At 36.0% G+C, this 27754-nt stretch overlaps 3 protein-coding genes and 1 non-coding gene across 12 annotated transcripts; 1 reads left to right on the top strand and 3 right to left on the bottom strand.

Moving 5' to 3' along the window:
* Positions 1-6209: 6209 nt before the first annotated feature.
* Positions 6210-6281, bottom strand: TRNAD-GUC. The gene has a single exon. It is a non-coding gene; the product is annotated as a tRNA-Asp (tRNA).
* A 2400-nt stretch (positions 6282-8681) lies between these two features.
* On the top strand, positions 8682-11190 carry LOC110610158. Of its 2 annotated transcripts, XR_002487220.2 has the most exons (3): positions 8682-8761; positions 9557-10256; positions 10332-11190. XR_002487220.2 is itself a non-coding variant. In XM_043950416.1 (2 exons), exons 1-2 carry the CDS (start codon positions 8683-8685, stop codon positions 10090-10092), a joined length of 615 nt encoding a protein of 204 aa, XP_043806351.1. In that variant the 5' UTR covers position 8682; the 3' UTR covers positions 10093-10323. The 2 variants fall into 2 exon arrangements, 1 of the variants encoding a protein (XP_043806351.1); XM_043950416.1 differs by lacking the exon at positions 10332-11190 and having other exon boundaries at positions 9557-10323.
* A 9283-nt stretch (positions 11191-20473) lies between these two features.
* Positions 20474-21832, bottom strand: LOC110609114. The gene has a single exon (XM_021748466.1). It carries the CDS (start codon positions 21830-21832, stop codon positions 20474-20476), a length of 1359 nt encoding a protein of 452 aa, XP_021604158.1.
* Positions 21833-21928: 96 nt separating this feature from the next.
* Positions 21929-27629, bottom strand: LOC110627914 (calcium-binding mitochondrial carrier protein SCaMC-2-B). Of its 8 annotated transcripts, none has more exons than XM_021774310.2 (10): positions 27415-27626; positions 26899-27016; positions 25129-26454; positions 24890-25008; positions 24586-24710; positions 24242-24341; positions 23985-24062; positions 23694-23777; positions 22728-22813; positions 21929-22442 (listed from the first exon to the last, which is right to left on the bottom strand). In XM_021774310.2, the coding sequence occupies exons 3-10, from the start codon at positions 26387-26389 to the stop codon at positions 22298-22300; spliced, it is 1998 nt and encodes a 665-aa protein (XP_021630002.1). In that variant the 5' UTR covers positions 26390-26454; positions 26899-27016; positions 27415-27626; the 3' UTR covers positions 21929-22297. The 8 variants fall into 8 exon arrangements, 7 of the variants coding, with proteins under 7 accessions (XP_021630002.1, XP_021630026.1, XP_021630017.1 ...); XM_021774334.2 differs by having other exon boundaries at positions 25129-26437; XM_021774325.2 differs by having other exon boundaries at positions 25129-26411.
* Between the last annotated feature and the right edge of the window lie 125 nt (positions 27630-27754).

The following is a 27754-nucleotide window of genomic DNA, read 5'->3' as shown; positions in this document are numbered from 1 at the left end:
AAGTTCTCTTTCGGGGGCAGGCTTCGGCAGCCGAAGGCTGCCTCCACCAGCGGGTTCGGCGGCCGAAAGTTCCTTCGGCGGCCGAACCTGAGTTTCTCCAAAGTGGCAGAAACTCAGCTCCAACATGCACAAACACCTCCCAAACCTTTCAAACATGCATAAACCTATTCTACAACACTCCCAATCATACACAATCAAGCATACAAGTGCATAGGGGTCTCAAACTAGCCTAAACCCCAACTACAACACATCAAACATACCCACATTGCTCATAAACGCACATAAAACCCATAAACTCAAAACAACCTAAACATGCATTTCTACCCCATAAACTTGTGTAAAACTTGTTTAAAACACATCATAAGCTAGAGATCGACTCTTACCTCTTGAAGATCGAGAGTAGAGGCGATTTAACTTGGAGTTGGGAGAGATTTAGCTCCTTGGGTCTCCAAGCTCAAAACTTGTCCTTTTGCTCAAAAATCTTCAAAAAAAAGTGAAAACTAGTGAAAATCGTGAAAGATTTGAAGGAAGAAACTCAAGATCGGTGAGGGGCGGCGGAGAGCTCACCTTGGCCGAAAATGGGGGAAAAGCTCGCCCGTTTTCGGCTAAGGGACCCCTTTATAGGTGGCTGGCCAGGCCACATTCGGGAGCCGAACGTGCCTCCGCATGCATGCCATGTTCGGCGGCCGAACCTGGACTTCCCTCACTTATGCTTTCGAGGGCCTAATAGCGCTCCCGAAGGCATGCATGTTCGGCGGCCGAACTTGAGGTTCGGCGGCCGAACCTGAGTTTTCCTCCAAGGCTATTTTCATGCAAAAACTCATTTCTTTCTTGATTAAAAACATAAAACACATTAAAAAATTTCATAAAAATATGGTTTTACCCTTCTAGAGGTCTCCGACACCCGAGATTCCACCGGACGGTAGGAATTCCGATACCGGAGTCTAGCCGGGTATTACAAAGTAAGCTGAGCAGTATGTGGTCATCCTTTGTTCCAACAAGTGCTTCAGACTCCTATAATCGGTTCTTATAATAAAATGCTTATAGGAAGTAGATAATGTTCCCATTATTTAATAGCAAACATAATTGCTAACATTTCTTTCTCATAAATTAAGGTTTAAACTTCTAGCAGATAAGGCCTTGCTAATAAAAGTAATGGGATGACCTTCCTGCATCAAAACAGCTCCTATTCCTCCACTTGATGCATCAATTTCAATTACAAAGGTCTTTAAAAATTCTAGTAATGCAAGTACTGTGCACTGATCAAGGTTCATTTCAATAATTCAAAGGCCTGTTGTGCTTCTTTATTCCAACTGAAGTTTTCCTTCTTCAAGAGTTCAGCAAGTGGCTTGGCAAGAAAGCGATTCTCTTTAACAAACCTTCTATAGTATCCGGTCAAGCCTAAAAAGCTTCTGAGTTGCTTCACTGTTTGAGGAGTAGGCCAATCTTTAACTGCCACAATCTTCTTTGGATCAATATGGACTCCTCCCCCAGAGGTGACATGGCCAAGATACTCTACTACAGTCTCTCTAAATTGGCATTTACTTCTCTTAGCATACAGTTGGTTTTGTCACATGGTTTGCAGAACTGCCTCATGTGCTGCAAATGATCATCCTTATTTTTGTTGTATATTAATATTCATCAAGGAACACAAGAACACTTCTCCTAATAAATGGTTTAAACATAGTATTCATAAGGAATTGGAATGTAGAAGGAGCATTAGTAAACCTAAAAGGAATGACCAAGAACTCATAATGCCCTTCATGAGTTTTAAAAGCAATCTTATGTGTGTCTTCATCTTTCATCCTCACTTGCTAATATCTTGACCTTAAATCAATTTTTGAGAATACAGTGGCTTCCCCTAACTCTTTCAACAGCCCCTCAATGAGAGGAATTAGAAATTTATCCTTAATTGTAATTTGGTTAAGAGCTCTATAGCCAATACACATCCTCTATAACTTATCTTTTTTCTTAACCAATACAATAGGGCTAACATAAGGACTGTTACTATGTCTAATAACACATGTATTCAACATATCTTTTTACTATTTCTTTAATAACATCTTTTTGTTCAGGGCTATACCTATATGGTCTGGAATTAATAGGCTATGTATCAACCTTTAGAGGTATCTTATGATCAAAGCCCTTTTGAGGAGGTAACCGTCTTGGTTCCTGAAAAATATTCTCATATTGTTGAAGAAGCTCTTGCAACATAGGTCGGCTATCTTCTGTTATCTTAACAACACTAAGTTTGGACTGCAATTCTTGAGCATACCATGTCCTTGCTTAATGGTTAAAACATTAACTTCATGATTGTGTAAGTCAATCTACTCACCATATAGAAAATAACTCTGGTTTTGTAATTGAAAAGACATGTGAAGTGTTTCAAGGTTCCATGTAATGTTTCCTAGTTCTCTCAGCCATTTAGTACCCAAAATCAAATCATAACTACCCAAAGGCAACACATAGACATCAGTCTTAAAATTCTATTGTTGCATGCTCCACTCAAAGTTTCTACATACAGGTTGACATTTCAGCTCCTATCCATTAGCCACTTCCACCCAGATTCCTGTAACTTTTTCAACTAGTAAATTCAATTTCCTTACTATGTGTTCATTGATAAAATCATGTGTACTGCCCGTGTCTACTAACACATGTAATCTCACCTTTTTATAGATTCCTCTAATCAACATGGTATGATTAGTACCTGAGCCCCATAAGGCATTGAGAGCCAGCTGCCCTGCTTGCATTTCCTCTTCGCTTTCCTTGATCTCATTGGCTATTGCATCTAGATCCTCTTCATCAATTACTTCTTTGATTTGTAACACAAATAACTGCTTTTTCTTACATCTATGACCTGGAGAAAATTTGTCATCACACCAAAAGCACATTCTCTTGGCTCGTTTCTCATCCATTTCCTTGCTGGTAAGAATTGTGGATGTGGAAGCTTTTTGGTTCTGGTTTAGATTAGTTTCATTTTGGCTAACTGTGGAGGTGGTTAATGTTACTGGTTTTTGAGAACTGGAAAAAATAAAGGAAATAGAGGAAGATTGGTTACTCACAGTGATTGGTTGTTGTTGTATAACTACAATAACCAAATCCTGCAGCCTTGCCAAGGAATAGGCCTCAGCTAAACTCTTTGACTTAAACATTCTCACAGGCATCTACAACTCATTATTAAGACATGATAAAAAAAAAATCATGGATTGCTCTTCAGAGATTCTAACTTTAGGGATGAGTGCATCAAAGGCAGTAAGATGCTCTTATAAAGTACCAGACTGTCTTAAATTTCTCAACTCAACAATAGGATCATCAAATACACAGCTGCCAAAATGAGCCCCCAACATCTTCACATACTCATTTCAATTTTTGAAAATATCTGCTCCCTTGGTTGCCACATAACCCTGGTACCATTGAAGAGCTCTTCCTTCTAGATGGATAGCAGTCACCTTCACTCTGTTTTTAGAAGTTATTTTCCCTACCTCAAAAAAGTATTTACATTGTAGCAGCCATTCTTCTAGGCCATCTCCTTCAAATCTAGGAAATTCAATCTTAGTAGTACTACCCAGGGATTGTTGCCACTAAGTTCACTATCCACTGATACAGGCTCCTTTCCATTCTTCGATCCAGATCCTTTCAACTCACATCTCTGGACAATTCATTCCTGCAATAAGAGTCTTTAATTCTTTAACCATTTCCTGTAGCTTGGATTCCAACTTAGCCTCCTGTCTTTTTTCAGATTCAAGAACCAAGTTGGTAATCTCTTTTCTTCATTCCTGTGAACGAATATTGTTTGCTATTACCGAGAATCGTAAACTCTGATAGCAAATGATGCAAGATAAATGGATTTTTTTAAAGAAAAATAGAGAAGGAAAACACAGAATCAGGGCCAAATCTCAATATTATATTGATTGTATTAGAAAATGTAAAAATCACAGCTATCATAGTCTGTATATAACAACCTACACAACAGAATTCTAAAAGTACGAGCACACCCAATTCATACCCTTACAGTTAGAATACTGTTAGGATACAAGAGAGATAAAGAGGGAGAAACCACTGTTAATAAGCTCCGTTTCATTAATTTTCACTGCTCACCGTTTTATTTATTTACTGTCTTCCTCATAACATGGTAGTAGGTGAGGATCAAGATACCTGTGATGCTGAACATGATGGCAATGGCAATTGCAATTGTGTTGGATCATCTTCCACGCTTTCTTTGTACTGAATCCTTCGAGAATTAAATTGTGCAACTTCTAAAGAAAATAATCTTTTGAAAAATTCATATGATGCAAAGAATAATGCTCCTTGCGACACATACATAACCGATCTTGGAATTAATCCCCTGATCATGTAAATAACAAAAACAATTGTTAAGCTTAATTGATAATTTCCACATCGAAACTTACAGAATTGTAAAATGATACTCCAAATAAAGGCAATTATGCAAAGAGACTGTTGAGGCTATGTAAAATCACCAAAAGCTACCCTTTTTTTCGCCATTTCAAACTTCTGACCAGTTATCACAGAGTATCATACACCGTGATAATAAATCAAGATTAAGTTTGGCTGTAGTTACTAGTAATTCAGATGATCAAATCTCTTTTCAGTAAGCATTCTCATGCGAACTATTGAAGCCAACTGGAAAATTAGAGCATATTTAAGCATTTAGATTTTGAAACTTTCGAAATATTAATAGAGCATTTAGATAATGGCAATCATGCATATTGTTAAGAAAGGTTGACAGTCCTGAACTGGCATTCGACTAAGAAATTGCAATCTCAAATATGTACCATTGATCTGGCGCTGGCCGTCAAAAAATTTTCTGTTTGCTTCTTTAATGCATGGGCCACCGGTCAAATTTTGGTGTTGATAAAATCTTGCATCAGTTGTAACTCAGATTCTGAAATCTGTACAGGGAACAAAACAGAAAATCCCAGCATTGACCATGAGAGCAGTTGAAGAAGGACAATATGCAGTTGATTTCTATGCACAGCTATCAACATTACAAGCATTTTCCGTTTGTGTTGCTGCATTGCATGGCACTGAAGCCTCCAATGCTATAGGGAAGGAAAGAAGCAAGCAGTTGGTGCATGGAAGTTCACTGAAAGCGCTTATCGAAGAGGAAATGCAGTTCTTAATTGAAACAGTCACAGAGGAGGAAAAAAAAAGAAGAAGAAAACTTCCAAGAAGATGGAAGAGATTCAGCATTCTTATGTGCTTAATCCTCCCTTTTCTCCGAATGCTCGGGTATAGACTAAACCAGATCGTTTAATCAAGCATAATGGCTCGTGGAAGGACAGGAAGTGAAAGAAATATCTTTGAAATCCCACTAAAGAATTACAACTGCTTCAAGTCTTGGCTGAGGTTACTAGTTTTGGAGCAAGTTCTTGTGCAGCCTTCAATAGCATACTCCATTAAAACTGAAGGATTCTGGAGCAAGAGCCAAAAGGGTGACTGCATATGAAGATGACAAAATGCTTAGATATAGAATTTGCTTAGTTGTTTCATTTCTACCAGTTGGAATACAATAGAAAATACATACTGTCCATATTGAAAGTTGATAGAAAGGGAAAAATACCCAATTCAATTATTGAGAGAGGGGATATATAGGGGGAACCTATACTTTTTTGTATTATAATTAATGGGTATAAGGTGGTAAATCAGTAGTATTTTGAGATGGGTGGTTCAAAATTTTCTTAAAAGAATTATTATGTATTTCCAAAATTAATAATAGTGGTTGAACCGCAGTTATGATCAATCATGCTGTCGAGAAAAGCTATTACAGGCATGTACTAGGAGTCTAGGATTTCAGATGATTTTGCTGTCTGCTGAAACACAGCCATGCTGTTGAGTGTGATGCTTTGATTCTTACATGCAAAATTTGGGACATTTTGTCTGATATTGCTGCTAAACTAATCCACTATTCTTTAAGATTTGTTTTTTCATGTTATCTAGGGTAGTAAAAAAAATGTGGGAAACAAAGGCAAGTGGTCTTTTACCAGTGCTGAAGCTTGGGCAGCGCTTGAAGGCTTATAAAACTGGGGTGGCTTATTGTGGTTTGTGGTAGACAATAGTGATTCTATATTTTTATAATATCTATTTATAAAAAGCCCACCACCAAAATAAAAACAAATAATTTTCAATATGGGCGTTTAAGGACTGATTGTCTTGAGAAACATCAAAAGCAGACTGTTTAAATAAAAAAACGCCGTTGCCGGGGATCGAACCCGGGTCACCTGCGTGACAGGCAGGTATACTCACCACTATACTACAACGACTCGTTGGTATTGTCTTGTCCATTTCAAAACAAATTGATTGTCGTTTAAAAAGTTCGAACAAGAATAATATCAAACACCTGGTGTAGTCCCACTCTCCAATCTCTTACTAAAAAGAGGAAAAAGAAAAAAAAAACACCACATTTATATTCAATGATCCACCTAAAACAAGGTGAGAGAGGCTACCACAATTACTTACTATAAGATATTTCGCTTATAACTTAAAAGAGAATATTTCATTTCCAATCAATAGTAAATTCACAATTAATCTTATATATTAATTAAAATTTACCAAACGAGTGGATTCTTTTAATTTTAAAATTAAATGAGTGAAAAATCTTTAAATTTTATCACAATATAAATTTATTTCTCAATTTCTATAATAAAAGATGCAACTTGTACTATCAATTTTTCTCATTATAAAAATTATTATATAAAATTATTATACGGGCAATAATTGTATGTGAGCTATTTATTATGATATAATTTATGTGAGACTCAAAATAATCAATTGTTATAAATAAATGTTATATATATAATAGTTATATTATAAAATTTTTCCATTCGTAAAGGTCGAGACAATCAATTGATTCACTTGGATAACCGATTGTATCATTTATCACATGTTTTGAATTAATTGGAGCAAAATCAACTATCAAAACATGAAGTGTAAGAGCCAATCACCTGTGATAGATACCGACTACAATCGGTTGTTATAAATAATAGTCATATATATAACGATTGTGTTATAAATTTTTTCTATTTGTAGAGGCTGAAACTATCGATTGGTTCATTTATCATATGTTTTCAATTAATTGGAGTAAAATCAACTTTCAAAATGAAGTGTAATAGCCGATCTCTTATAATAGATACTGATATTGATAATGTCTTGTAAACATTAAAGCTATTTCTTGTATTTATATAATTAATGCATAATTTATTTATTTTTTATTTTTTATTTAACATAACGGGATAGAAATCAAGGAATGTCGTATCTCAATAAAGTCGGGAGATTATAAATAATGCCATGTTGAAGCTGACATGTTTTAGATTTGATTCAATATAAAGTCACATATGAAAGGTTTTCGTGTAATATAAATTGAGGTAGTGAGCTAAAAAGCAACGGAAATAAAGCTAATATAAAAATATTAATATTAATTTATCCAATGATGGACTTAAGAGAAGGCCTGTTCTCTTAAAATTTTAATAAATTTTTAATTCAGAGTATGTTGAATATAACTTTACATCTAGTCTCTTCCCTCATTCTTTAAAAAAAAATTAATAAATTGATTTTTTATTGATATAACTAAATAAAAATTTAATGAGTTTAAATTTAATAAATTTTTTATTAAACCTAATTCTAGTTAAATTATAATTAATTTTATAAAATTATATTAAATTTATAAATTTGTTAAATTTGTATTTTACTCCTATTAAATATAAAATATTTTAATCCTAAATTTGAATGTTGCGTTGCCCCTAACATTTCCATCCTTGAACGTATACATATAAAGCAAAGTGCAGCTTAGGGAAATTGGTTGCTGTAGCCTCGAGTCGCTAAATTAACTGCGTCAATCAATTTCAGATATCAGCAGCGCAACAGATCTACAATAATTTATCAGATTTCTTTAATGTATATACATAACAAAAAAAAAAAAAAAAAAAAAAAAAAAAAAAAAAAAACACTACTACTCGGAAATCAGGCATCTCATTTTACAACAAAATTAATAGGATGAAACCTAGTTAATATTCTCTGCAGAAAAAAAAAAAAAAAAAAAAAAAAAAGAAAGCAGAACTAGTCAATGTTCTTTTTAATTGTCTGTCAGCCTAAAAATGGCAAAGCAGAATGTGAAATGGGGAATCCGAAAATTTCGCAAAATTTCATGTTAGGGATGGTATACATTAATGTTTAGATTAATTATTATTATTCACCTGTATTTTTATCTAACTAATTAAATTATCTTTATATTGTTAAAATTATATTAAAATATTCATATAGTTTGATTTTAATATTTTCAAACTCAATATAAATTTTGAGTTTTTTCCAACGTACTTTTCCATCTTAAATTTTGATCCGGTTGTCATTTACATGCGAATGACCTATTCGTAGGTATCAAATTCATACACTTATCAGGCGACTATTTAATTCTTGTTTTGACCACTTTGAGACACGATCCCTATTATTTTGGACTGTTAGTCCTTATTTGATTTTGTGGGTCATTGAAATCAAATTGGATTTTAGGGCTCGCGAGACCTTCTCTGAAGGCATACAAAGAGATTAGGCTCGAGCCCAACCCTCCCTAAGATTATTAGCGATCCTATGTTATTTAAAGCCCACAGACTATGACGGACTTGGCTTAATACCGAATGGGCCTTTGTTGGCCAGTTGGAGTGTAGTTGCTCTATGTCCGTTGCTTCCGCTTCTGTTCCGTTTTTGCAATTCTGCATTCCCTCTTTTCATCGTCATGCACCGCTAAGTAGAGGTACGTTATTGCTCTTTCCATGACTCCTATTAAATTTCCAGCGGTGGAGGATCTAGCTTCTTCTGTTAGTTATGCTTATTTGTTCTAACACCTTCCTCACAACCTTTTAGACACTGAAATCTTTAGAATTAGAGCTCCCATGAGCAATGAGAGGATAGCATTGTCTGATTCGCCTAATAGGGATCTGGTAGATGCTCAGCACAGTCGCAACCTAGTATTCTTTCTCAAACAGTATAAGTTTGGCATGGCCTTTCCCTTTACTTCTTTCTTTATTGAGGTCTTTCAATATTATAGAGTTACTCCTCGGATGTTGACACCCGATTCTATTTTGTTCATAGGCTTTTTTGAGTCTATCTGTTTGTGTTGGAGTTTTGCACCTTCCAGCGATTTGTTCTTAATTTTTCTTCGCTTAGTCCTGTCTGCCAATTAGTTTTATTACTTTGGACCTAGTGCTGGGTAATCTATCTTTGCTGGTTGTAAGGATTCAATTAAGGGCTTGATAGAAAATTTTGTTATTATCGAGCTGAACGAAAACTCTGGGGTTGAGTGGGAGGTCGACTTGTCATGGGGGGAGATACCTTAGGATTGCAAAAAATTCCCTAGGCTAAACCTTATAGACCAAATTTGTTTGCTCCGACTAACCTCGATTGGGAAAGAATATGATGTGGATAAGTGCTTGTTCATATCATCTTTGAAGGATTGCCATCAAGCTGGCATTTATGAGTTTTCCTTTGAATTTCTCTTTTCTGCATACTTTAACCTATAATTAACTTTTCCTTTTTTCTTCTTTTATAGATTCTTCTGTTCCCATGGACAAGATCAAGTTCCCCAAGAACTTTACCCTCTTCAAGGAGAACAACAAGGAGACTTTGATAGCTTTTCGGGCTAATAAGTCTATCACTAAGATCACTAGAGAGGTCTTCCATGGCATCATTGCTACCCCTCTATCGTATGTCCGACCTCAATCTCGTACTCCTACACCCTCTATGGCCTTGGCGCCAGTCTCAGGAGGCTCTCACTTTGCTCCACCCAAAATGGGCTCTTCTGACCCTATCAAGGTTAGCAAATCAGAACGAGAAGGAAGTCTAAAAAGAGGTGTTAACCTTCTCGTTCAGAACGCTTCTCCTCCTCCCTCGATTGAAGGAAATATCATCATCGAGGGTCGCCCCACAAAGCAGGCTAGGACTTTTACCCCTGCAAAGGTCGACATCCCTCTACCACTGGTAAAGGAAAGAAGGCTATGGATGCCCCTATCAATTTGTCCTCTGCCTCAAATAGCAGCGATTTGGGTGCTTGCAAGATCAATACGGACTCCACTGCTGCCTCTGTAACCAAGCTGATGTGTTACAAGGTTTTTGGTGGGGTGCTAGACATTTCTGATCCTCATTTCTTAGGGATTGTTTGCAATTTAGCTCGTTGCACAAAGTAGCAGCTTGCTTGCAGCTCAAGCTACCTGGAGACCCTAGGTCATAATCTATAGGAGATGCTTCTCATGGTAAAATGTGTTTCCTTTTATCACTTACGCTCTACTTGCTATTTTCATCTATTAACTTTGTCCCTTGTTTATCAGTCCTTAGGAACTTTTATGGAGATCGATGCTCGAAATTGATCTCTTTAAAGCTCCATAGATTACAACATCGAGGAAGCATGGTGAGACGAGAATTTGGTTGCCATTGTAGTGAATTGGAAGCATATCATTCATTTTAAAGGGAAGGTCACTGATATCACCAGGCAGCTAGGCGAGCAGAGGGAAGAGGCCATCCGGTTATCTTAGCGGGCTTCTGTTGCCAAAATCCAGTGAGATGAGGCCCTCGCCCAATTGTCCTCTCTAGAAGAGATTCGTCAACAACGTGATGAGGCACTAGCTCATGTTATTGTACGTCAGTAAGATTTCAACAAGAAAATTGAAGAGATGAAGGGTTTGGCTCTCAATGTGGAGACCTCCCAACTTCAGTAACAAAAACTTCAAGAGGTCATTACTTTGGAGGGCAGATGTGCTTCTTTGCTGGAAGACGCTAAGACTGCTAAGGATAGAGTTAATCAAGCCTATGAAGAGCGGGTCCAAAAGTTCAAGAGTTCTGATGAGCTGAAAGAGAAAATTTATGAGGAAGCTTTTTGCATGTTTGCTATGGGCTATAACTAAGGCCTCAAAGTTGCTTGAGATGCCCCTACTGTTCCCTTGGCTAAACTGCAAGCTCCTGAATTCGATTCTGATGGTGAAGAAGTGCAGCTCATGAAGGACGATAATCCCATTCCAAAGGCTCCTCCTGCTCTGCCTCCTGCTGAGCCTTCAGCCGACCCTTCTAGGTCTCCTGTAAATGACGACCGAGTTAAATCTGCTCCTCCCTCCCCTACTACTTTTGTAACTAATTCAGTTAATGTAATTAAGCCTTGAAATTCTTAATATAAAGCTTCAATTTTCTGTATCAATTGCTTTTTTTTTATTATTGAAGTTTGAAGTTTTATCATTCAGTATTCAACATTCAATATTCGATATCCCCTAGTTAATTTAGGTGTCGTCGAATAGTAATTCACAACCAAATTGATTTAAATCTAATTAGCCCTTTCGTCGAATTCTGCCCACTTTATGCTTGACATTGTCTTTAAGACCAGGCTAATTTAATTATTTATTAAAATTTATTAAAGTGTCATCTAATTGTGTAATTTATCTTCATGCCCTGGTATTATTGGACTTTGTAAGCTAAACGTTCATTCCATGTGCTTAGCTGAGGCTTATTTCTTGAACTGATATTTGTTGACCTTGAGATTTTTCTCCTTTTGTTCCTCAACTTTACTTATTTGGCAACGGAGGTCAATTTCTGAGACTGGCATTTGTCGTGGTTGAAATTTTTCTTTGCTTTGTTCCTCAACTGAGCTTATTTGGCATCGGGGGTCAACTTTTGAGGCCGGCTCCTGTCGTGGTTGAGATTTATTTTATTTTATTTCTCAACTTGGCTTATTTAGCACTGGAGTCAATTTTCGAGGCTGGTATCTGCCGTGGTTGAGATTTTTCTTTGCTTTATTTCTCAACTCGGCTTATTTGGTACCCAAGACTAATTTTTAAGGGTGGCACCTGTCGTGGATTGGGATTTTTCTTTGCTTTGTTCCTAAACTCGACTTATTTGATACTAGAGGTCAATTTCCTAGGCTGGTACTTGTGTGGTTGGGATTTTTCTTTGCTTTGTTCCTCAACTCGGCTTATTTAGCATCGGGGGTCAATTTCCGAGATTGACACTTGATGTGGTTAGGATTTTTCTTTGCTTTGTTCCTTAACTCGACTTATTTGGCACTGGAAATCAATTTTCGAGACTGGTACCTGTCGTGGTTGGGATTTCAAGCTTAAATTTTTAGAGTCGAAAGCTTTCAGAATGGAAAGAAATAAAACTGAGAAAGGAACTTCATTTCTTTGATATCAATATTATATTAATCTTTCTATTAGAAGTACTTTTTAAATGTTGGATGTTCCAAGAGTGGGGTTCTAGATTTTCCTATAGATCTTCAATTTTGTGAACAATGCCAACTCTATTGCTAGTTGAGAATTTCACAGTCAGGTATCTGATGCTTGTCATGGCCTTGAAGTCATACATGTCAACCTTCCCTAGATAGCATTGTAACTTAGTGGCAATTTTACCACCAAGTATACGGCGTAGTGTGTTCGAGATAGAGGAGATTCTCCGAAGGTGATAGCTACCTTCACTTTTCCTTCTACTGCCACAGGGGCGCCTCCTATTCTCTTGACTAGGGCTTGATCTTTCACCAACTGTTCCTCAGGTATTTTCATCTGTTGGAAGACTTGGTACAGAAGTAAATTCATTTTATTGCCATCATCCACTAGTACCTTCCGAACTCGAAAATTGTAGATGACTGCTTCGCTAACCAGAGCATCATCATATGGCATTTGCATTCTTTATGCATCCTCTAGGGAAAAAGAAATGGTCATTGAAGTGTGTTCCGTGATCTTCATAACTTCCATGCCGCTTTCATTTCCATTCCTCCCCCTCTTCTTTCCTCTCTGGCTCATCCTACCACCAGTTCTCCACTGGAACCGTCATTTATAGGCGCTCCGATCTGCTTTCTTATTCCTTCCCCAGTCCTTCTTGGCTGCGGCCTCTATTCCTCCCCCCTTTTTTGCAATGTTCCGAAGATGGCCCCTCTTAATCAATCTTTCGATCTCGTGTATCAACTAGTAACAGTTGTTTGTATCATGCCTATAAGTCTTGTGAAACTAGCATTACTTGTCTGGATCCCTTTTTTTCGATTAAGCTTTCAGGGATTTGGGCCATTGTATGTATTCTTTGTCTTGTACAACCATGAGTACGTCAACTCGTGATGCATTTAGTGGTGTAACCTCTGCCGGCACGCAAGCTTGATATGGTCATTAGTCTTTTCTCTCCCATTTATGCTTATTCAGCGCTTCTAAACCTATGTCCATCCTCCTTTCTGGGATATCATTTCTTCTATCATCGATGCCTCTACCCCTCTCTTTATCCTCTCGTGCAAATCAACTAGTGGTTAGGGCATCATCTTGCCTTATATATTTTTCAGCCCTCTTCATCAGCTTTGATAAGGTGTTTGGTGGCTTTCTACACAGGGACTCAAAGAACTTTGGGTAGGTCATTCCTATTTGCATGGCCTCTACCACTCTCACTTCATCTAGCATGAGCATCTATAAGGCTTTTGAGTTGAACCTGGCCACGTACTCCCTTAAGGTCTCATTCCGACTTTGTTTAACTGTCTCTAAGTAACTTATCTTTCTTCCAGCCATGACTCCGGCGATAAACTTGCCAATGAATAGGTTAGCTAGATTAACAAAGTTCCTCATGCTTCCTAATTCTAGGCTATTGAACCATGTTTGAGTTAGTCCTGTCAAGGTCATAGGAAAGACTTTGCACAACAGAGCATTAGAGTTTCATTTGTAGCTCCTTAAAGGTATTGTAATTCAACATGTCATCCTGTGGGTTTCTTGCTTCGTCGTATGCAGCCAATGTCGGCATCATGAAATTCTTTGATATAGTCTTGAGTTGGATCCTCCTAGTGAAGGGTGATGAGATTGGTAACATCGGACTAACATTGTCCTTGGCTCCAAGCTCCATTAATAACTACTCCTTTAACTTGTCTAACTTTAGGTCAACCCTTACATCATCATTTCTGGGCCTCTTCTCCTTGTGGTGATGGCTCCCTCTCGATTCCTCATCTTTCGACTCTCCTTCAGGCTCGAATGAAAACCTCTTCTTCACATCATTTTCTATGAGACCCCTTACTACTCTACTTTGAGACTGTGTTGTTGGTTCTTTTCCTCCTCTTGTCTCTTCATCCTCCTCTCATGTCCTTTTGTTGCTTTGTTGTGGATTCTGCCAATTTAAGGTAGGTTGGGGGTTCACTATTGCTGGGCTCTTCCATCATACTTAGCCAACTTGGGGTATTAAGGCCTCTTCGCTGTAAAATTTGGCTTAACCAATTGATAGTGTTTTGAAGTTGTAAAGCCATACTCTAAAGTTCTCGATCAGATAATGGGATAAGAAGTTTTGCTATTGTTGAGCTCGAGTAAAGCGGCTAGTGAGCTAGAGAACGAAAACAGTAAGTTGTTCATAATGAGAGGGTTATGGCTTGTTGAATAATTTTGGGTAGGGGTTGTGTTATTTCCTTCAGGATTGGCCATATGGATCTCAATGCTTAATTGAAAACTGTGATGATGTTAAGATCCCTTCGTTTCCACAGACGGCGTCAATTGATGTTTCCAATTTTAGTATAAGTTCGAGTGTAAGTGTTTTTTGATATGCTTAGTCCTATTTTAATTAATCCTTTTTCTTTTATCTTTATCTCCTTTTGTCTTTTTCGAGCATATTTTTCCCGTCCTAAATTATGACCAGCTGCCATTTACATGCGGATGACCTATTCGTAGGTACAAAGTTCAGACTCTTACCAGACGGTTATTTAATTCTTGTTTTGACTATTTTTAAAACACGATCCCTATTATTTCGAACCGTTAGTCCTTGTCTGATTTGCGGGTCATTGAAATCATATTGGATTTCTAGGCTCGCGGGGCCTTCTTTAAAGGCATATAAAGGGATTGGACTCAGACCCAACCCTCCTTAAGACTATTACTCGATCCTGTGTTATTTAAAACCCATAGACTATAATGGATTTGGCTTAATACTGAATGGGCCTTTGTTGGCGGGTTGGGATGTAGCCTCTTTTGTATCGGATTCTATTAATTCAACAGGTGATCCATTAATTTTTCTTACATTTTAGAATTAGTCTTTTGATATGAGAGAATTTATTTTTACACCCAAATTACCTTCTTTATAACAAATAAAACTCACCCCTCTCTCCCTCTATCTTCTTTTGCCATTTTTTCTCAATGTGTCTGTCTCTAACAAAAACTTCAAGAATGGAAGTTGAATCTTAACACTCAGTCCCATTTGCTAGCTGCTAATTACTTGAAAACGCTATGTGGCATGATTAAAAAAGCTTTTAATTAATTTTAGGCCAATTTTGTCTTAATCTCTATAAAAGTAGTGGCTATGGTTTGTTGTTATTAATCTTGTTTTTGTCAAAATTTGTTTGTTATTGATGATTTCGGGCTTGAAATAATACTTCAAAGTAAATTTGGACAATTGTAGTCATCTAAAACTTAAAATTTATGTTTATTTGGGAATTTAGCTGCAAATTAACCTTAAAGGCAAATCTGGAAAAATGTATGGCTGAATAAACAAAAATAGAGTAAAAAATGTGCAAGTGGTTGAAACCATTAGGGTTTTTTGACAGTTTCCACTGGAATAAACAAAATGGAAGATCCAAGAAGTATGCCCATATTGCTTTTTTAACTTTAGGAAATTTAGATCTATTGATTTGTTAAGGTCTCCGATAAGCACTGCACCCTGGCTTAAGTAGGGTTTCATGAACTTGTTGAATTTTTAGTACTGTAATTTTCTTTGTTCCAAGTTCTCAATTGCAATAGTTACCTGAACCTATTTTATTTTACAGGAAATAAACCCTTCTTTTTCCATTGGAGCTTCTATACCAAAATCTTATTTTAAAAGAGTGTATTACATTTTTTTTTTTTGAAATAAAATTGAAATTATATCAAATTTGATTGATTCGAACTAGTAATCTAATTAAGTTTTAATTTTGATTTGAAATTTTAAAATAAATTATTTAGAATATATAAGTTTATTATTTTACTTATAAAAATATTATTTACTTTTAAATGTAAATGGATTGAGTGTTTAATATTTAGGCTTTAAATATAAATGAGTTGATTGTTTAGCATTTAGACTTTAATCGAAATCTTAAAAATTATAACCGTGATTGTTTTAAAATCAAACCAAAATCAAATAAAAACTGTTTTCAAACCGTTAAAAAGCAAACTATCCGCAAATTAAATTCAACGCTTGTTCCGGCTAGGCCTAGTTGGATCCTTATCTAATAGGTGTCCACGTGGGACATTATTTGGTGCACTATAATTAGAAACTAGTCCTTTACCGGCAATGTGAATATTAAACTTTTTTATATTATTATTGTATCATATCATTTTATAAAATAATTTTTTTTTGTATAAATTTATTTTGCCTATCAAAAAGAAGTAAATTTTTTTTTTAAATTTTAAATTTAAAATAATAATTAAGTATAAATTTATACACCATACAATTCAATTGCAACCAAAAAAAATTAAAAATTTTAGTACTTACAATCATATATTATTAATATATAATAATAAATAATAAGTTATAATTTTATAAAATTGACAAATAAATAAACAATAATACTATTTCATAGTAAAAACTTTTTGTATGGTCTTTTATTATAAAATTATTAGTGTATGGTAATAGTGATTATTTTTAATTATCCAAACCTTGTTATATGGTGTTACTTAATTTTTAAGAATGTATTTTTAATATTTTATTTATTATTAAAATTTAAAACATAATAATTTTTTTAATAATAAAAATACAATAAATTTTTTATTACAATATTAATAATATAATATATTAAAAAATAATACGTAAAACATTAAAAGGTAAGTGATAATAAATATAATAAACATTGTATTTATTACATTAAAAAATAATAAAAATTAAAAAGTCATACATTAATAATAATTAAAAATAAAATAAAATATATTTATTATATATACATTAATTATTATTTTATATAAAAAAATTATAAATTTAGATTAGAGGTAATATTTGACATAGATGATTAGAGGTACTATTTGATATAAGTGCATGAAGTGATATAAACCATTCTATAATTTATTTTAGAATTCAGTTCCTAGGAAAGGGCGAAAATAATACTTAATTCTTTTTCTTGTTATCTTTTCGCCATTAAGAAAAAAAAAAAAAGTATACTTTATTACAAAATTATTTTGTCTTTTTTTTAAAAAAAGAAATACACAGTAAAATGGTAAATTTTTATTATAATTTTCTTTCCATACCTTTTTTCATCCCTTTCCAAATAAGGGGAAATAACTTCATTCCTATCTCATTTATTTCTAATCAAACAATCACAGAGAATTATGTGCGAAAGATAGAGAAAAAAACTTTGAATTCTTATTTCAGAAATGAAAAAGATGTTACAGTAAAATTCTGGAAGCATCTTGCTTCTTTATGTAGCAGACAAAGACAAGTGCACGTGTACATCTTGTGCAAATAACCCAATTACAAAATTCCAACTCAGCGCTATTACAATGGAAAGAGAATAAAAGAAGAAACGATACAGTTTCAACACCCCCTCCTCAAGTTGAAGTTAGTAAAGGTAATAAATTCAACTTGCGAGTGAGACTGTCATGGCGAGATGTAGGCAGTGCTTTTGTGAAGATGTCTGCCAATTGTTCTTGAGTAGGAAGATGACTAGGTAGGATAAAACCTTGTTGAAGCTGGTCCCAGACGATATGACAATCTATTGCAATATGCTTCGTGTGCTCATGAAATACTGGGTTAGCTGCAATATGCATTGCTGCCTTGCTGTCACAATGCAGTGGAATAGGCAACTGGATGTCAACCTGCAAGTCCTGCAAAACATAGCTAATCCAAAGTAGCTCACAAACAGTGTTAGCCATTGCACGATATTCAGCCTCAGCTGAAGATTTAGAAACAGTGGTTTGTTTCTTCGTCTTCCAAGATATGAGACAGGGACCCAAGTATATGCAATATTCAGATAGAGATTTTCTTGAATAAGTGCAGGCAGCCCAATCAGAATCACGATAGGCATTCAAGCATAAATCATTGCTCACAGGATAATGAAGCCCCTGATAGAGGGTGCCTTTGAGATAGCGAAGCACATGCAGAGCAGCCTCCAAATGAGGCTTTCGGGGCATGCTCATAAACTGACTTAAATATTAAACAGCATAGCATATATCAGGCCTTGTAAGATTAATATAAAGAAGTATGCCAAGGAGCCTTCGGTACATGTCAGACTCATCAAGAATTTCTCCTGAATCAGGAGATAAATGTAACCCTTGAGGTAGGGGACAAGAGGCTGGTTTACAGTAAAACATCCCAGCATCCTTTAACACATCCGAAATGTATTTAGTTTGGCTGAGAATAGTTGCTTGAGTAGATCTAGCAACCTCCAACCCCAAAAAATATTTCATAGGTCCCAAATCTTTGATAGTGAACTTTGAGTCTAATGCAAGTTTGCACTTATTTATAGCATCAATAGAGTTTCCAGTCAAAATCACATCATCAACATACACAAGTAGAATCAGAATCAAATTGCCAGTGTGTTGTGTAAAGAGGCAATGGTCATGAGGAGACTGAATAAAGCCTAATTTTTTGAGAAAATTAGTGAACTCAATATTCCATTGCCTAGAAGCTTGTTTAAGCCCGTATAAGGACCTTTTAAGCAAGCAAACTTGCCCTGGCCGGGCTTTGTGATAGCCCTGAGGTGGTGTCATGTACACCTCTTCATTTAGATATCCATGAAGGAAGGCATTGTTAATATCCAATTGAAATATTGGCCATTGTTTAGAGGTGGCTATAACAATGAGAATTCTTACTGTTGTAAGCTTTGCTACAGGTGAAAACCTGTCTTTATAGTCCAACCCTTCTATTTGGTTGTAGCCTTTGGCTACCAATCGGGCTTTATACCTTTCTACGTCTCCATTAGGTTTAAATTTAACTTTGTAAACCCATTTGCATCCTATTGCCTTTTTATTCTTTGGCAAAGTGGTGAGTACCCATGTATTATTGGTTTTCAAAGCCTGAAGCTCTTACTTCATAGCCTCAATCCAATGGGCATCTTTAGATGCTTGGGAATATGTGCAAGGTTCATATACTTTATTAACATTGCAAATATAAGACTTATGTGATGGATGAAAGGACACAGAAGATGTATGCAAAGAGTTAACATAGTCCTGCATCCAGATAGGAGTCTGTCTGTGTCTTTCAGTCCTTCTAACAGAGGGACTGTTCTGAAGGCCATTACTGGTATGACCAGATTTATAAGGAATAGGATTTGGGGAATCACATTCAATCACAGGTATAGGAACCACAGAATCTGCTATTTCACTTGACCCTTGGAAGGGAAAGACATTTTCATGGAAAATTACATCCCTACTAATAAAAAAGGATTTATCAGCAATGTTGTACAACTCATAAGCTTTATGACTACTGGCATATCCCATCATTATGGCTTTAATGGCTCTCTCTTGAAATTTATCTTTATGTGTACCCACAGTGGTTGCATAACACAAGCATCCAAACTTTCTCAAGTGAGAATAGTTAGGTAAAGTGCCATAAAGTCTTTCATATGGGGTTGTCCAATTAAAACCCTCCATAGGCATTCTGTTAATCAAATAGGTGGCAATTAAGATGCAGTTTGCCCAGAATTGGGTAGGTACTTGGGATTGCATTTTCAAAGCTCTAGCAGTGTCAAGTATGTGTCTGTGTTTCCTTTCCACAACTCCATTTTGCTGTGGAGTGTATGGGTAGGATTTCTGGTATATAATTCCCTTACTAGCAAGAAGAGAGTTATAAGCATGACTTAAAAACTCCTTTCCATTATCAGTTCTAATGGTCTTAATGGTAGTGTTGAATTGATTCTCTACCATATGAATAAAGTGTTCAATAAGACCAAAGGTTTGGCCCTTTAAATGCATCATAAAGGTCCATACGGCCCTACTGTAATCATCAACAATGGTGAGGAACAATCTAGCTCCAGTGATTGAAGTGGTCTTATAAGGTCCCCATATGTCAATATGGATCAATTCAAAAGGTCTTGAAGCTAGAGTATGACTTCTAGGGAAGGGCAATTTAGCTTGCTTTGCTAGAGGACAGATGGGGCAGCAAGTCATAGCATTATTATTGATGTTTATGCCCTTGATATGTTTGAGTTTACTAACAGATGCATGTCCTAGTCTATCATGCATGTCATTCATGCTTACTGTACAAATGTATATCCTTTCACATTGCATAGAGTTTCCTTTATTTGAATCGAACATAGGGAGCATGGCATTTACAAGGTTGTGAAGATTAGCATCTAAGTTCATGATCTGCATTAGGCAATGTCTAATCTCAGTTTGACAGAAACTCATCTTATTCAGTCTGAATAGATCTCTTTGTTTCTTTCCTATGGCCACCACCTTCTTATTCAGAGGGTCCTATATGATACAGTAATGATGGCATATCACTATACAATATCCATGACTATTCATCAATTGACTAATGGATACCAGATTGTATTGAAAGTGAGGAATATATAGAACATCATTCAGAAGTAATTTCCAAAGAGGTTTAGCCTTCCAGATTGGGTCACTTGTGTTGTGTTCCCATCTGGAAAGCAAACAGATATGTGCTTGTTTAGTGTTTGTAAAGTGATAAACAAACTGCTGTTTGAGCACATGTGATTAGTGGCTCCAGTGTCTAGGATCCAACTATCATTAGTGTCCAATTGTGCATAACAGGCTTTATGAAGGTTAGGATTACCTGCAAAGTCCATGAAGTGTGACTCAGGTTCAAGGCATGTCCCAGGAGCTAGGCTCCTTTTCCCTTTGACAAGTTGAGAAACTTCTTGCTTTAGGGAGGTCAGCATGGATGTCAGTTCATTTATCTTGCTTGACGTATCAGTATAATCAAGAGGATTGTCCTCTTCAGGTTTATTTTGTTCTATAGCAGCCATAATTCTGGTGTTTCCATATCCATTTCCCCCTTGTGTGTTACTTTTGTTCTTTGACTTGAACCAATCAGGGTATCCAATCAGTCTAAAACACCCATCCCGAGTGTGCCCATTCATATGATAAAAGGTGCAATGTCCCTTCTTGTTGTCAGCCTTTCTTGGTCTGGCCTGACTTTGAGTGTAGGTTTTGTTCAACAACACAAGGGATTCAGAGTTGTCACTCATGGCTCCCAAAATCTCCCTTTGAGATTCAAATTTCACCACCATTGAGTACGCCTTATTCACTGTTGGTAAGGGATCCATTCCCAATACTTGGTCCCTTACACACCCAAAGGACTCGTTCAGTCCCATCAAAAACTGCATGAGTCTGTTTCTGTTGGTTATTTCTGCTATAGCCCTAGAGGCTCCACATGTACAGGTAGGGAGGGTCTCCATAGAGCCCAACTCATCCCAAAGTCTCTTTAGCTTAGTAAAGTAGACAGCAACAGAGGCATTTTCTTGAGACGTAAGAGAAATTTTTCTGTGTAGTTCATATATCATAGGGCCATTGCATTCTCCAAACCTTTCACATATTTCTAACCAGAGATCTCTGGCTGAAGCAGTGTATATAAAACTATCCACCAGTTCCTTGGAGATGGAGTTAAGGATCCAAGATGTGACCATGAAGTCACATCTCTTCCATTGTTCGTAACCTTCAGAGTCTTTGCTAGGTGTCGAAACTATTCCTTCGACAAACCCTAACTTCATCTTGGCACCTAGGGCAATTTTAATCGCCCTGGTCCATGATTTGAAGTTTGATCCTATAAGAAGCGCTAAGACTAGGTTCATACCTGGATGATCAGAAGCTTGGAGACTCAAAGGATCTCCCATTCCTTGGGCCACGCCTTGTGATTTTTCTGGTGCCCCAGTCGCCGCCTTTAGCTCCTTGCTACTGTTTCCTCGCTCCGTCGCCATCAGATCTCTCGTAGAAACTCTAAATCTCACTCATGCAACCATTGACGCGCCATCGTGAGCCAAAACCATGCTCTGATACCATGTGCGAAAGAGAGAGAAAAAAACTTTGAATTCTTATTTCAGAAATGAAAAAGACGTTACAATAAAAATCTGGAAGCATCTTGCTTCTTTATGTAGCAGACAAAGACAAGTGCACGTGCACATCTTGTGCAAATAACCCAATTACAAAATTCCAACTCAGCTCTATTACAATGGAAAGAGAATAAAAGAAGAAACGACACAGTTTCAACAAATTACAAGAGGAAAACTCTCTATTTTCCTTTCCCTCTACAGAACTTCCCAAACAGGGCCTAAATTTTATTGCTCATAATCATGACGGCACCCCATGCAACCTTCGCAATGGTGATAGGTGAGGATCAAGATGCCTGTGATGCCGAACATGATGGCAATTGCAATTGTGTTGGATCATCTTCCACGGCTTTCTTTGTACTGAATCCTTCGAGAACTAAATTGTGCAACTTCTAAAGAAAATAACCTCTTGAAAAATTCATATGATGCAAAGAACAATGCTCCTTGCGACACATACATAACCAATCTTGGAATTAATCCCCTGATCATGTAAATAACAAAAACAATTGTTAAGCTTAATCAATAATTTCCACATCGAAACTTACAGAATTGTAAGATGATACTCGAAATAAAGGCAATTATGCAAAGAGACTTTTGAGGCTATGTAAAATCACCAAAAGCTACCCTTTTTTTGCCATTTCAAATTTCTGACCAATTATCATACACCGTGACCAATTATCATACAAATTTCATTGTTCTCAGAATGCAAGCATGAAACAAAATGAGTTATTTTAAATGAAAATATGCAGACCAAAATAACCCATACCTGTAGAGGCCCTTCAAACCTTCCTTCTTGCCTATTTCTTTAAGGGCATGAAATACACTGTCATATTGGCTCATCGAACCAGGAATCTGCCAGAAAGCCCAACCCATTGAGGAGAAAAAGAGAGAGAGACTATAGCTTCCTAGAACGCATATATAGGGAATAAATAGTTAATTTAACTAGCACAGTTCTGACAAATTTGTTTGGGCAGGCACCCAACCAATTCAGTAAGCCACCATATACTTGAAAGAGTTTTAGTACCAGAGAAACTTGAAATCAATTGAAAATCTACAGTAATGTAAATGACATCTTTCTCTCATCACAAAAATCTTGAGTTAAACCACTATCTTGCAACGAATTGAACAAAAGATTCATTTTCCTCTTGTTTGGAATAAAAAATTTCATAAGAATTCAATTCAATTCAATTCTTTTTTATCTATTTTCTTGTTTAAAATAGAAGAATTCAGCTCTTTTTCAAAAAATTTTCATTTTCAAAAGAAAAAGAAATTATACATGATTTTGCAAGAATTCATTTGAATTCTTTTTTTGCAAACTGAATCATAACAAATGGAGGGTTTAAGAAGCTATTCCAGAAACTAAAATATAAAGAAGAGCCTTAGTGAATCACTTACCCTCCGTTTGAAATCAATAATTTTGCAATAATTAAATCCAATTGATTTTTTTTTTCTAACAATATTCTTATTTGGAATGAAGAAATTCAATTCTATTTAGCTTAAAAAAATTCATTTTAAAAAATGTTGAAATCTTGTATGAATTTACAAGAATTCATTTGAATTCTTTTTTTACAAAATGAATCATATCACACGGAGGATTAATAAATAGATGAAGGCACATGATATGTATTTTGACAGACAAACAAATGGTATTATGATGAATGATACCCTTCTATGTTTGACAAAGACATAAAGATACAAATGTTCCATAAAAAAGATCAAATATTTTATAAACCTGTATCTGTAGTCTAGTCTTCACCACATCAAAAGGAGTTGTGAACAAAGCAGCAGTGGATCCTGCTAATCCTCCACAAACCAGCTGCAGTAATAAAAAAACTATCAGCATATACTGTATAACCATTAGCAACGCTAAAAGCAACTCTTAGCAACGCTAAAAGCAACTCTTAGCAATGCTAAAAGCAACTCGCTATTAGCCAGCCAGCTAGCTATTAAGAAGTCTGACAACCATGAAAGCTTAAGTGTTACAATAGAATAAACTGGTGCTGGAGAAGAGAGCTGAACTAACTGTTTGTAATGTGTTGGGTTGAGCATTCGGATTTTGTGGAGACAACATCAACTGCTTCAAGCTTTCATATGTGTAAAACTGCATAATGAAGAAAATTCAGAATTAGACGCTACACAAGAAAAAAGAACTAACAGATAGGCCATGTTCTAAAACTTCTTGTCTAACTGCCCCACAACCTGAAGTAGACATCCCTCAAACGGCCCCAAAATCTAATATGGTGAGGTACAAGTACAACATCTAATATGTAGAAAGAAAACCTTTATGATCGAGTGTGGAACATTCCGGCATAGCACAGCACCCCAGCCAGCATATAGTGAAGGTAAACCACCCTTTCCAATTATCCCAATCAGGGCATTCCTGCAAAAATAAGAGACTAACATGAAAAAGCAATTAAGAAAAGCAAAGCTGGAAGCACCATATCCAGTGGTAGGTAGAGAAAACTAAGGTGTCATGGACCTCAAGCATATCGTACAACCTTTAAAATAACTTCAATGATTGAGTAAACACATAATGAGTAGAAAACCAAATGAAGACCAAAATAAAGTAGGCAGAACTGAACCAATATATTACATTAGCAAATAACAAGATATCAAAGGTATACCAGCAGTTATGATAGCGTGAACCAATTTGCATCTGCTGCTTTATACGCTCACTGGGGGTGAAAACAAAAGAAGTTGCAATGCTCGCGCATCCGCCTGCAACACAATGGGCAAGAGAGTGATATTCCTGCAACAGGGAGAAAAGTAAGCCTTTCCAAATGCACAACCTTACACTAAATAATATAAGGAAAAAACCATGCAACTCGCAAAACATTTAATTTTGACCCTCTCAAAGCACAAGGCAAAAATAACAAAATAACAAAAGGATACATATGAGAGTTGGGCAGAGTGAATGACAAACAAAACCTTGGAGAAAAGAGGAAGCAAAGATCCTTTAGCTGTTTCATATGTGAAAGTGTAAATCGCAGAAATTGGAGCTGAAGATGCAATATTGCTTGCAATTCCACGGTAAAGCCCAGTTACACCTGAAAGCTATATCTTGTCATATCTACACAAAGCCTTACAGACATTTACATCATCAAAAGCCAAGAAGTTTTAGGGACTACTACCAAGCACAAGTAATAATATTGCCATATTAAACTTACCTCTTTCAGAAACAATTAACCTTCCAATGTCACAGATAGACTTCTGCTCTGATCGACAAGATTGAGTAACTGTCTTTATTGTATCAACAGGATGTAGACAAAGGCTAACGAATATGCCAGCAAATGCACCTGCATAGGCATGCTCTTGCTTTGCAAGGGCATAATGTGGTCTTGCACATGCTGATGGACAAACCTCCATTACATTTTTGTCCCCATAAACAAACTCTTTAGGTTGTTTTCTTGTCTCAGCCATTTGATTATCATTAGTGTGGTGCTTGAATTCTCCATATGTATTATTCTGTGGAGCTAAAATCTGAAGATGATAATCTACATAAAGACTAGAAGTTGGCATCTTGGAAACACTATTATGTACATTATTATCATGAAGAGATCCAAGGAAATAATCAGAGCAGAGGGACCTGACTGCTCCTGTCTCCATTTCTACTTCCATATTATCACCTAGTGTTGTATCTTTTGATTTGACTGAATCAGTACAGCAATCAGCATTCCTCAAAGCAAAGTTAATTGCAGTATGAGTTGCATCCATAGAAATGTAGCCGTCAGCATTGTTGAATGTATTTCCTGAACTGCAGATTTTATTGAGATTCTCTTCCTCAATCTTAGTGATATTAACAGGATACTGTGATTCACCAGGAATTATTTCTTTCATCCATCCATATATCGTTTCCACTTCATATGAACATGCTACATTTGCTAGCCTTTTTCTTACCCAATACTCATTAGACAATTTGGTATTTCCCTTTGAAAACTGTGAAAATAATGGATTACAATTCCTCCTACAAGGTTCAAACACCGACAACTTCTGTGTCACTGTAAGAAACTCAAACTTTGGCTGCAGTGAAGGTTTAATATTACTAGCAGTCCTTGCATCAACACCAGAGTATCTAGAATCAACATCTTTTAAAGCAGCCCCACCATCTTCCCTAACCAGATCACCAAAGATAATACTTCTCTGAGATCCAGTACCAGTATAATTTGGTTTTGCCTCTGACTTGGAAGTAGGAAGAGGATTTATAAGACTCCATAACTGCCCCGCTGCTGAGATGAGCTCCGTTGTGCTCAGTATCTCAGGGTGCTTCAGTTCAGTATTTATGCTACTTTGCTTTTTTTTCTGAGAGTGTGTAGAGGAATTCTGCTCAGGGAAAAAATCAGTAAGGTCAAAAGATGCCTCCTCAACTTGGTTCCACCTGTATGTAATTGAAGGTCTATCACTTTGAGGAGGCCTTTTGCACCCAGACATTTTCTTATATCATTCAAGAATTCTGTGCAAAGGTAGAGAGCACATTATCTGGATGGAAAAAACAACTGCAACATGAAGTGAGAAGTTGTATCACTAAATGTAAACTAACATACAAGCCCATCTCATTGATAATAACTATTCTTCAGGAAAAAAGAAGAAGAAATCTCCAAATGTGTCAGAAATTATTTCTACCAAATCCATTAAACAATAAATGTTAGATAGTTTTCAAAGTTCTGCAAAACTTCAGCCATATCATTCCTTCTACTCCATAGGTGAATCAAGAAGTTAACTATCAGAAAACACGCTCAGGTGGCCAAAACGGCGCCATTCAGGAAACTGAAAAAAGCAGATTAAGAAAAAAAAATAGGAAGAGGCTATTCTACTCTTTAAGAAAAAAAAATCAGCAAGCTTACTCACTAGAAATTCAAACGTAATAATAGAACAAAATGATTCCAAATATGTTGAAAATGAATTAAGAAAAAAAGAATAATGAGAAACAATTAATATACATTTATTCACCAGGTAAATTGTTTCCTTTGCTATCTAATATAGATAGACTCACAAGCGTGCAGATCCAGCCCTTCCATAAAATTGAGGCACAAAACGCTGATTAATAGTCTAACAGTCCTGAGATGCAACGAGAAAACAAAAAGTATTAGGACAGTCAAAAACATCCTCATTCAATCATGCAAATTAAACCCACTACCCTAATCACCAGAACATTTCTGTACTCATTAATACATATGCAGTTAAATTCAACAAACATAGTAACCAAATTAGCAAACAGAAACCTCTTTGACCGAGTATATATGAGCAAATCCACAATTGTAAAGTATAGTTGACCATGAAAACACCAATCATGAAACTTAATAATTAAGTACAAGTTTATTTGTTCTCTAGTTTTCTCGGCATCCAAACAGAAAGCAAACAAAATGTAGAAGCCATAAATTCAGATTCTGTACAAGTCTAGAGAAGCTGAAAAAAAAATAATAATAAAGAATTCGCAATATAGAGAAGCTGATTACCTCAATGAAATGAAATGTCCTCTAGCAGAAAGTTGTGTCCGTAGAGCTTTCTGGTTCATTTTCTCGAGAAAAATATTTGGATGGAAAAATAAGGGTTTAAGGTTTTTGTTTGTGTTTAAATAGAGTCCACCTTAACGCAACTGCAAAGCACGCTTTCTTGCTCTTACTTCAGCTGCACAGATTGGTAGCGCAGGAAACCCCTGTTTGCTAACGTGAGCCGTGGTGAACAATATTGTGGCTTGAGACGGTTTTTTTACATAATCTTAGACTGAATGTATTAAATTATTTTATAATTCTTAATCATATAAGTGAAATTATATATTAATTATATAATATATGT

This window comes from Manihot esculenta, chromosome 1 (assembly GCF_001659605.2).
Source record: "Manihot esculenta cultivar AM560-2 chromosome 1, M.esculenta_v8, whole genome shotgun sequence".
Lineage (NCBI taxonomy): Eukaryota > Viridiplantae > Streptophyta > Magnoliopsida > Malpighiales > Euphorbiaceae > Manihot > Manihot esculenta.
The sequence above is the reverse complement of the archived record's forward strand: the minus strand, read 5'-3'. Positions and strand labels throughout refer to the sequence as shown.